Raw genomic sequence first — 11463 nt, forward strand, 5'->3', positions numbered from 1 at the left:
TCAAGTAGTTAGTGATATGGATGAAAGTGGCTTGCAATTGAAATGTTTGTCAAAAAAAGAAGGCAAATATCCAGGTTATCATCTAATACTTGAAATAGTATTGAGTAGGAAACAATGCCAACAAAAACAAGGAATTTCAACTGTGCATTGAAAAGGTACTAATGCATTGATCTTCAGAACTCATTTTAAAACTCACTGTGTCCTTGAAAATTATGTAGTTTGCATTCTACTGAACTTATCTAGAGCTAGATTGTCATCACCATTGGTATAATTTAGTCGATTTTTTTAAACCAAAATGGGCAGTTGTGATTTTAATAACTTCACTTACCTGACCACAGTTACCTGGCTTGGCACACTTGATCAGGCCACCTATGAGCTTTAAGAAGCAGAATGCTTCCCCAGTATGCATTCAGAAACATGAGCTCTGGGGGACCTGGGTGGCTCAGTTGGTTAAGCATCCTACTTTGGCTCAGGTTATGATCTCACAGTTCAAGGGTTTGAGCCCTGTGTTGGGCTCTGTGCTGCCGGCTCAGAGCCTGGAGCCTGCTTCAGATTCTGTGTCTCCATCTCTCTCTGCCCCTTCCCTTCTCGTGCTTTGTCTCTCTCTCTCAAAAACAAATAAACATTAAAAACTTTTTTCAAAAATAAAAGGTTTTAAAGAAACATGAGCTTTTTCTCATGGTTGTCTTTCCTAGGTTTGTGGCACTGACAATCAGACCTATGCCAGCTCCTGTCATCTGTTTGCTACTAAATGTAAACTGGAGGGGACCAAAAAAGGGCACCAACTACAAATGGATTATTTTGGGGCCTGCAAATGTAAGTCTCTGGCACTCTTGCCAACCACCATTGCTGAGAGGATTTGGGGTGAATCTATGCATATCTGAATAATCTATATACATACTCCCATATGCTAACAGGAAAAGGCTAATATAGTTCTGAACCTAGAATGCTCATTAAAATCTACTAGAGAGACTTAAAGAAAAATAAAAAGAATAATTCACTGGCTTTAACTGAAAGAGACTGATTTAATTGGACTGGCCTGGGGCTTTGGCATTGCTTTTTCATTTGTTTTTAAAGTAACCTAGACAATTCTAATGTGCAGCCAAGTTCAGAATTACTATGATAATGTTACTATTTAATAATTGAAGTGAATCATTGGAATTTTGCCAAATTATTTGTCCTCTTTCCAATGTTTGTTAAGTCCCACCAAGAAGTTTTATGACAGTATATTTTTCCAGACTTTTAAAAAATTCTCTTCCTCCCCCCAAGATACTCTCAGTTGGGTTTGAATCTCCTTATAACTAAGTTATTCTTTACATTAGCAGTGCTCACTAATAGGTACAATTCTCTCCTTCCTGACACAAAAGAGTACTAAACTTCTCAGCCCTCTTGATGTTAGATGTGGCCATATGAGTTGATTTGTCCAATAAAATTTCAGCAAAAATCCATGTGAGTTTTGGGTAGCTGCGTATAAGAACTAGCATATGTATGGTTCTCTGTGCTTCACCTTGTGTTCAGATGGTGAAGTCTTTATCATCCTGAGCCCCAGAGAGACTGCTGTGAGCAGAGCTCTCCTGTCAACTTGTATTGGGCTCGAATGTACAACACAGCAGCTGTAATTAACACTGCTGTATAGTATATCTGAAAGTCACCAAAAGAGTAGATCCTAAAAGTTGTCATCACATGGAAAAATAACAATTTTTGTAGCTATTTGAGGTGATAGCTAAATTTACTCCAACTTTCTGATTCTAGAGCAGTGGTTCTCAGCCCTGCCTGTGTATCAAAATTATTTTTGGAACTTTTTGGCCCTAGACCGATCATATCAGAGTGTCTTTGAATGGAAGCTGGCATCTGGTAGGTTTTGAAAACACCACAGGTAGTTCTGTTGTGCCACCAGGTATAAGGACCACTGCTGTGATGGTGGGGCAGTGAGAGTGCCGTCAGTCACCGGATGGTATTAAGCTTTCTGTTATGAGGACTTATCATTAAGATAGGAGTAAGACCCAAAGATTAAAATCTATTTTCTTTCTGCTGGGGACAGCTATTCCTATTTGTACGGATTTTGAAGTGACTCAGTTTCCCCTAAGGATGAGAGACTGGCTCAAGAATATTCTCATGCAGCTTTATGAGCCAAACCCTGAACACGGCGGATACCTAAATGAGAAGCAGAGAAATAAAGTAAGTTATCCACAGGTCAGCTACCTATCTACAGAGCCTGAGAAGAAAGGGTGTGTGTGTTGAGGGGAGGAGGGACCTACTTCCCTCCGCATATCAGCAAGAGCCCACTTTGCCTCCCCACACCTGATACGTTCATATGCAGTAACAAAATAGTAGTGGTCATTATTCATGCCACAAGGTTTGAGACATGGCCTAACCACCCCATTCCTCCTCAAAGGGCAATGGCCTGAGCAAGGACTCTTTAGCTCATATCCTAAAGCAAACCCTGGTTGAGCATAGTGAACCTCCATTCAGCACTTATATATTCAGGCCCAAACATATTATTTAAATCTAAACTTTTTTTTTTTGCCCTCGTAGGCCAGACAGGTTTATAATATAAGAAAAATCCCTTATTTGCCATGTCAGTAATATATTAAGGTTTAAAAGTACAGAGTATTTATTCCAGAAGTTCTCAGGGAAAACTCATTCATCAAATAGCTATTGAAGGCATCCTGTATATCTGGAATTGATTTACATGCTGGGTATACAGCAGTGAACCAAACAAAAATCTCTGCCTTCATGAGCTTACATCCTAGGCAAAGAGACAGACTCTGAACAAATGTGTGTGTATGTGTGTGTTTACTTCTATACATATTGCAAATATGAGCATACATGCAAATATACAAACATGTAAATAAATATGCAAATATATAAGGTATGTCAGGTGGGATGAAACATGCTATAAGAAAAAATTAAACAGGAAAGAAGGTGTGCATTAACTCTGTCAAATGCTGCTTACAAATTGTAAGATGAAGGAAGTTCATCCATGATAATAAGGAGGGAAGTTGGTGGATGTGGCCCTGGACATGGGTAGAAGTTCGGTTCTAATTGCTTCCAATTAGTTCACGAGTAAAATTATAAGCTGAGAGTTTTATATGAATTTCCCAGAAATAATTTCTATCCTCTCTCTTTAATACATCATCATGAAAGTCTTGAGAGTATTAGATGCAAAACAGGGAAATTTTAATGGGGGTGGCCAAATGGTGTCACACCACAGATGATTCTTAACAGACACTGGACAGAAATACTTAGAGAATTAAGAATTAAGAGTATGTCAGTGGGAGGAAAAATGGGACTTTTCACTAACCAACAATTTTGCCTAGGTCAGTTCAGCCCTTATCATTAAAACCTTCTCATAATTTTAAGGAACGTAATGAACAGTACCCAGTTAAGAGAAAAATCAAAACAGACTTAAGTGTCTTCTGAAAACCACAGGCTTTATTTTTTAATGTTGGTTGTTATTTTATGTAGAAATAAGAAAGTCTATAATGTTGATTAGAGAGGATTTTCTAATTCAGTCTCATATGATGGCCTGGCCTTGTTTTCCTCTGTCTTATAACTATTACTCTTCAAGTAAAGTTTAGCAGTGATAATTCCATTACACCTGTCTGATTCTCTAATGATCTTCTCCCTTCCTAATCCCAGGTCAAGAAAATTTACCTGGATGAAAAGAGGCTCTTGGCTGGGGACCATTCCATTGACCTTCTCTTAAGGGACTTTAAGAAAAACTATCACATGTATGTGTATCCTGTGCACTGGCAGTTTGGTGAACTTGACCAACATCCTATGGATAGGTAAAAACTCTTTACCTTCCCATTACTAGGTTGTCTCCCTGCTAGAATGTCTAATTATCTATACAAAATACTTCTAAACAAATTTAGGAAGTTTCCACCACCGTTTTAGAATACTGACATGCCAAACAAGTGTAGTTAGGTGTCTAAACACAACACTACTTTGAAAATAGCACAATGTGGCTACACCATGTTTCCCAAGTTTAGATGTTAGGACCCAACCTGCAACAGAGACTCCTTCAGTTCTTTCTCATTCTTAATCCTAAATTCCCAAGATATTCTGATTGGCCTAGCTTAGATCAAGTGCTTACATCTGGGTATGGTCAGCAGGTAAAAGGTAGGCTGTACAAACATGATTGCTGGGAGGGGAACATCCCTATAAATTTAAGATAGCAGGAGAATACCCCCCAGTGAGGAAGGAAACTTTGTGACATCCCAAGTGCTGTCTACCTTACCCATAAATTGGCAGCTTTTCATGAGGGTACTGTTTATTTGCCATTCTTAGCAATCTTGTGGAAGAAAAATGCCTTGGTTATCCTAGGAGTTAACTTTCATATACAAGCTAGTCATTGATATAACCACCATTTATTTCACTGCAGAGTTTTAACGCATTCTGAGCTTGCTCCTTTGCGAGCATCCCTGGTGCCTATGGAACACTGCATAACTCGCTTCTTTGAGGAGTGTGATCCCAACAAGGATAAGCACATCACCCTGAAGGAGTGGGGCCACTGCTTTGGAATTAAAGAAGGTAAATTCATCATCAGCCAGGGGAAAGGGTATCCTGTTCTCCAGGGGAGCACTAAGGCCTACAGCCCTCCTAGAGAGGTCCTGCTATGTGCTCAGATTGATACCTAGGGACAGCAAAGTTGCAGCATCCCAGGTAGGACTTCCTCAGGGCACCTGCTGTCATTGCAAGGTTACTTCATCCTTCCCTGATGATACTTTTTTTTCAGAGGCTAAAAGTGGGAATACTTAGGGGAAAACTACATTAAGGTATTAACAGGTGGCTAGGCCTAAGAAAATGATGTCACTCCAGAGAGCTGTGCTACCCTTCTGAGTAAGGAGGATTTTGTATCATTTCCTAACCTGACTATTGGTCCAAACATTAAAAAAATCATATGTGAAGAGTAAAACAGCAAGTCTGATTCTGCCAGTAAGAGATGTCAGAAAAATCTTAGAATTCTTTAAGAACTCACTGAAAATTGGGCCTCATATCACAAGTTGTGTCCAGATACTATGTCTTCAATCCATTACTGCATCTTCAGTGGCAAAAATAATAATAATCAGAGGGTTCTTTCCTCCTGCAATGGAGGAACTTAAATTTAGATATTTGTTTTGCTAGGCTATGTCTTAACATACTTCCTTTTGTTTTCCTAAATTAAAGCTGATTTTTATTAACAAGCATGTTTTTAATAATCAGGATTTGAAAGATGCTGAAAAAATGAGCAATTGAAACTGCTTGCACAATGTAAATCAATAGTAAACCTCAATCTGTAAAGCAGAGGTTTTATACATATGTTCACAGCATACAAGTAGGATGAGTTTGCAGGCAACCAATCATGAAAAGCAAGTGCATCAAAAGTCAGAATTTCTCCAAAGGAGGCAACTTGTGTGATGGTCACTTTAAAAATATTCCTCATGAGGCGCTTGGGTAGCTCAGTGGGTTAAGCTCAGGTCATGATTTCATGGTTTCTGAATTTGAGCCCGGCATTGGGCTCTGTGCTGACAGCTCAAAGCCTGTAGCCTGCTTTTGATTCTGTGTCTCCCTCTCTCTCTGTTCCTCTCCCACTCACGCTCTCTGTCTTTCAAAATTAAATAAACATTAAAAAATTAATACATATATTCTTCATGATATGTAGAATGCCTTGAAATTAAAGAGAAAGCTGAGAGTATCAGGATTCACTTATTGATAAATAGGTAAGCAGAAAGGGTTAGCTCTTTGCTTCTGCAGTATTCTTTTGTGAAATAAGCACAACTGTAAAGAGCAAAGAATATATATTTTTGTAAGCAACAAGTGTTATATATTAGTCACCTATCACTGCATAACAAATTATCCTAAAGCGTAGAAGCTTAAAATCTCATAATTTCCAAGGATCAAGAATCTAGGAGTTATCTACCTGAATGGATCTGTCTTAGGATCTCCTCTTAACTCGCTCACATGGCTACTGTTGGAAGACTTCATTTCCTATGTGGTCCTCTCCATAGGACTGCTCACAGCTTGGCATCTGTGAGAGGAGAGAGAGAGAGAGAGGGAGAGAGAGAACCCAAGACTGAAGTTATAATGTCTTTTGTAACCTAATCTCAGAAGTGACATACATTACTTCTGCCATATTCTGTTGGTCACATAGACCAAGTCCTGCTGTAATGTGGGAAGAGGTCTTAGAAGCTGACTGTGACATATTGTTTATACCCTATTAGTATTAATAGGAAATGAATAAGCTATTAAGACACCAACCCGTATAAATAATACCAGTTTCCTTTCTAACATCTATTCTATAAGCACAGTACTTATAAATTCAAATATATTCCCCCCAAATGGCTAAAACTACTTTTCTAATTCCCGTGTTAAAAAGACAAAGTGTGCCCAAGTATAGTCGCCCCACCCCCTCCACCCCACCATTATCAAGAGGGGGAAATGTAGCTGGGACAGGACATATTGATGTGTGCCCTTTTATATGGCACTTGATTTTAACAGAGTGATCGAACTTGAACAGAGTCCATTTAATTAAGGAGCTTCACTGTTCCTCGGAAACTTCTGGCCGCTCTTCAGCATGTAGGCTCACTCAGGCTCCAAGCCGGGCAGTTGTCTGGGAGGAGCAGGAAGGGCCTGAAGTTCAGCGACTCAGAAAGCTCCTAATGATCTTGTTTGTTCCCTGTGGTTTGGCCATGATTACGTTATTTTGAAGGAGGGAAAGAATTATCACATAGTAAACCAAGAAAGCAGATATTTAATATTCAGTCAGAACAAGCAAACAAGTTACTGCTTTGGGCTGTAGCTAGGGAAAACAAAACAAAACAAAATCTCTATCTGTAAGCATTCCTTTCCTTCTCATAGCTGAGAAATCCATGGAAGATAATCCATGGACAAGATAAATTTTAGCCATGGCCATTCTGAATTTTAACTGCCATTTATCTGGGCTAGGTGTGCTCAACTATCCAGCTCTGTCATGGGCTAGCTATGTGACTTGAGGCATACCACTTAACCTCAGCAAGTCTCATTTTCCTTCTGTGTAAAAATGGGGTTTAATTGAAAGGTGGAGGAGTCATATTTATTTAGTGCCCACGACTTACCATTCTACCTTAATCTTTAGAAAAACCTTCCAACTGCAACTGAGACTATTAGGCAAACGAGTCAGATCATGCCGGTCCAACTGAGCTAGTTACAGACATTATCCTCAGCACACTGGAGGATCACCAAAGTATTTTAAACAGGGGAGTGATTTCACTGGATTTGTATTTAAGAAAGATTCTTTTGGTTACATTGTGGAGAAGCCAGAGAACTGGCTGATTTACCTGTGGTAAATCCAGGCATAGTTGATCATGACTTGAACTAGGACAGTTACAGTGGGGAAAAAGAAAAAGAAACATATTCAAGATATATTTAAAAATATAAACATGATATATTCAACAATATCAGCAGACTCAAGATGTACATCATGTAGAAATAATAAGACAGTATTTGCTAGGAAATATGTGGGGTCAGGGGGCAGGCAGTTGAGAGATGGAAACAAAGGGAAGTGACACCCAGGTTCCTGGCTCAGGCCAGGCGTAGAGACAGAGGAACAGAGGTAGAAAGCACAAGCACAGAAGCCAACTTTGGGAAGATGATAACTTCCATTTACGATAGAACTTTTAAGTACTTGGGAGCAATGAACAGTAGATAGATGAATACATGGGTCAGCTTTTCAAGGCAGCATTTTGGAATTTAAGTACATAGTGGAGGATTACAAGCATACAAAGAGTAATTAAGGCTATGGAAGGGAATTAATTCCCCCCCAAAAATATGTTGAGTCATGTGGGAAAGGGTCTAGGATTGAATACCAAGGAACCAAGAATAATGGATAGAGGAGGAGGAAGGAGTTCATGAAGGATAATGAAAAGTGTCCTGAAAGGAAGGAAGAAAACAGGATTGTGCCATTTCAAAGGAGGTATTTGAAGAGGAAGACAAGATCACAGTGCCAAATAGTGCTGAGGTGTCAAGTAAGATAAAAGACTAAGAATGTTCCTTTTACATAGAAATTAGGATATCCTCAGTGGCCTTAGTAAGAGCAATTTTGGTGGAATGGTGGAGATGGAAGCCAGATTCCATAGGCTAAGAAACACTGGATGAGGAAAGGTAAAGAGTGGCTGCTTAAAGGCAGAAAAGAACTTAAAAGGGGTATAAAGTTGAGGGAAGTGTTTCTGGGAATAAAATAAGCTTGAGCACTCACTCACTCACTCACTCACTCACTCACTCACTCACTCCACTCATTCATTCATTCATTCATTCATTCATTCAACAAAGGTTTACTAATGGTCCCCATAGTGCCATGCACTGTTTTCAAAGCTGGATATGCAGCATATTTACATGCTCACAGGAAGGGCCCAGTAAAAAAGGAAAGATTGAGGATATAAGAAAGAAAAATAGGGCTGTCTGGTTGGCTTAGTAGATCTTGCCACTCTTTATCTCAGAATTGTAAGTTCAAGCCCTATGTTGTGGAGCCTAATTTAAACATTTTTTTAAATAGAAGAAGAAGAAGAAAGAAAAACAAAAGAGTAAAATGGGGGTGACAGGGGCGGGGAGAGATTTCTGACGTCAGAAGAGATCCTAGACACAGGCAGAGAATTAGCCTAGAGTCAACAGGAGGGACATCTCTCATCCAAACAATGGAAAGAAGACAAAAAGTATGAGCACAACAGTAAGAAAATGTATAAATAGGGAGACTAAAGTGTCCATTTTACAAATGAAGTCAGTGTTCAAAGTTGATAATCTTTCCTACTCTTGGGAAGGACTTACATTGGGCAGGAAAATTACCTGGTATCCCAGACAGTGTGGTAATTCAGCATGCTTCACGTTAGTCTGTTTAACTATTTGTTCAGCAATGCTTGAGTGAGGATGGGCCATACCAGTAGGAGTGGTCTTATGTCCCCTAAAGGATGTTCTGTTCTTCCAGACATGTGGCAACAAGTTCTTTTACAATTACTTGGTTCAAAATTTGCTTTAACTGGCACTATACTTCTATTTATTTCTGTTATAGTTTAACAGCCTTTATAGATTAGTATACTTGGCAATTTCTTGGCTAGGCCTCTATCGGTGCTTCTCAACCCTACGTTAGAACTAATGGTGGAGCTTCTAGATGTATACATGCCATTGGCCCACCCTTGGAGATTCTGATTCAGGAGGCCAGGGGTAAGGCCTGAGAGTGTATCTTTTGTTTAATTGAAATATAGTTGACACACAATGTTACATTAATTTTAGGTGTACAATATAGTGATTCAACAAGTCTAAATGTTACATTATAATCACAAGTAGAGTTACTGTCACCATAAAACGCTATTATAATACCACTGACAGTATTCTCTGTGCTCTACCTTTTATTCTTGTGACTTATTCTGTAACTGGAGGCCTATACCTCCCACTCCACCCATTTTGCCCATCTCCCCATGCCCTCTGGCAGCCATCGGCTTCTGCTTTTTATTTGTTCTTTTTGTTTTTTAGATTCCACATATAAGTGAAGCCATGTGGTATCTTTTTAAGTTTCACAGATGGGGTGCCTGGGTGGCTCAGTTGGTTAAGCGTCTGACTCTTGGTTTCGGCTCGGTCCTGATCTCTCGGTTCATGAGTTCTAGCCCCATGTTGGGCTCTGCGCTGAAAGTGCAGAACCTGCTTGGGATTCTCTCTCTCCCTCTCTCTCTGCCCCTTCCCACTTCCCTCTCTCTCTCAAAATAAATAAGTAAACTTTTAAAAAATTATAAATAAAAGCTTCACAAGTGACACTGATGCCCTATCAGGGTTGAGAACTATCCTATAGTCTTATTAGATAGTTTCTGTAATACCCCAGTTCTATCATTGTTTGTGTATATTACAACTCTGGCTGTTTTCTAAAAATGTGTTTCGTTTTGTTTTTGTTTTTTACAGAAGACATAGATGAAAATCTCCTGTTTTGAATTAAGATTTGAAAGAATTTAAACATTCCAGCATCCTTCTCTGTCCTGACCACTCCTGAAAATATATACAGCTGTGATACTTGTAGATTTACACTTAGCAAAACTTTTGCATGTGTGAGATGACAATAAGAGTAATGGCTTGCTAACAGTGTATGCGCTAATCATTTAACATTAACTTTGGAAATAAAACTTTGAAATTAAATAAAGTCAGCATATGCAAAATCCTGTGTGCTGTTCATGAACAGGAGTCTAACTCGTCACTCTCTACATCTGTTTATGAAATACTTCCTAATTATGAAACTTGAAGAAAATACTGCATTCATTTTGTTCATAATATCACGCACACTTCAAGAAAATGGAATAATGCTCTTTTGTCAATAATGTGCATTATTTTCAGTATCTTAATATCCTAATAAAAATCCAAATGCTTACTCAAGTTTATTTCCAGTCATTTATTTAAACACCAATATGTGAAAGACCAAGTCAAGGCTCACACTTCAAACCAAATTATAATTGTGCCTCCTGACCTTGCTACTTAAAAAAAAAGGAAAAGAAAAGAAAAGGCATAGGTATGGTTGGGAGAGATGTTTCTTATCAGAAACAAATATCCAGTTATTAAATGGTAGATGCTTATTAATGTCCTTTGCCATAATGTAACTTCAAACAGAAAAAAATGAATTCAAGTGCTCTTTACCAAATTCAATTTGAAATGTGGGTGATGATGCACTGCTTGGTACAGCTGGTCCCAGCTCTTGTGCAACTGCCCATGTAACTGGGGGAAAGGGAGGCCCTGCAAGTTTTCTGCACATTTCATACACTCAGAATAAAGGTAATGTTGAGATAACACAGACAGAAAGCTCTGAAGTGCCTTAATGTTCAGTGTAGTCAGAGATACATATTACTACTGCAATTTGATAGCAAGAAATTGTGTTGTAAGAGAAACTTTGTGTTTTCATTTGAACTCTTCTTTGGTAACTATTAGTACAGTAAGGGCTAGATTACAAAAAATAATAAAAGACACCAGAATAGAGTTTTTCCTAAGGTTGAAACAAGGCAATAAAAGAAAGTGCCAACTTCTGTATTCTACTTACAATATCTATAAGGAAGTAAAATGTTTTTTTTAACATATTCTCCTATCTGAAATGAAAGATATCAAGCAATTGTCTTTTATTATTTTTTAAAATAATCAAAAATTTGTTGTTGTTTTTGTTGTTGTTAAGAGCCTTGTCCGTGATAGTAAATGAGACAAGGTACCTCAAGGAATTCATCTATAGGAACTTATGGAAGAGTTTGCTTTTGATCAGAATTTTTTTCTCTGATTATCTTCAAATTTTTATTTATGTCTTTTCTTAGCTCTGAGTCACTTGTTCTTAACCAGACCACATCACACCATGTTATTTCAAAATAATTACGTTCAGTTTGATTTATAATTTTTCCAACTAGGGAAATAATTTTAGAACTTATTCCAAAATTCAAAATGTTCTTATGCAAAAAAATGTCATGAGAGATCTTAATGAATTACAATTGT

At 38.3% G+C, this 11463-nt stretch overlaps 1 protein-coding gene across 1 annotated transcript in view; it reads left to right on the plus strand.

Annotated features, from left to right (window-relative positions):
* Nucleotides 1-10371, plus strand: part of SPARCL1 (SPARC like 1) — a 47356-nt gene extending 36985 nt beyond the window's left edge. The window contains exons 7-11 of the mRNA XM_077765131.1: nt 696-816; nt 2042-2178; nt 3643-3791; nt 4388-4536; nt 9907-10371. Of these exons, the coding sequence (XP_077621257.1) occupies nt 696-816; nt 2042-2178; nt 3643-3791; nt 4388-4536; nt 9907-9935 (585 nt within the window). The 3' untranslated portion in view covers nt 9936-10371. The remainder of the gene's footprint in view (nt 1-695; nt 817-2041; nt 2179-3642; nt 3792-4387; nt 4537-9906) is intronic.
* Nucleotides 10372-11463: the final 1092 nt, after the last annotated feature.

Source organism: Crocuta crocuta, unplaced genomic scaffold (assembly GCF_008692635.1).
Source record: "Crocuta crocuta isolate KB4526 unplaced genomic scaffold, BGI_CrCroc_1.0 scaffold134, whole genome shotgun sequence".
NCBI lineage: Eukaryota > Metazoa > Chordata > Mammalia > Carnivora > Hyaenidae > Crocuta > Crocuta crocuta.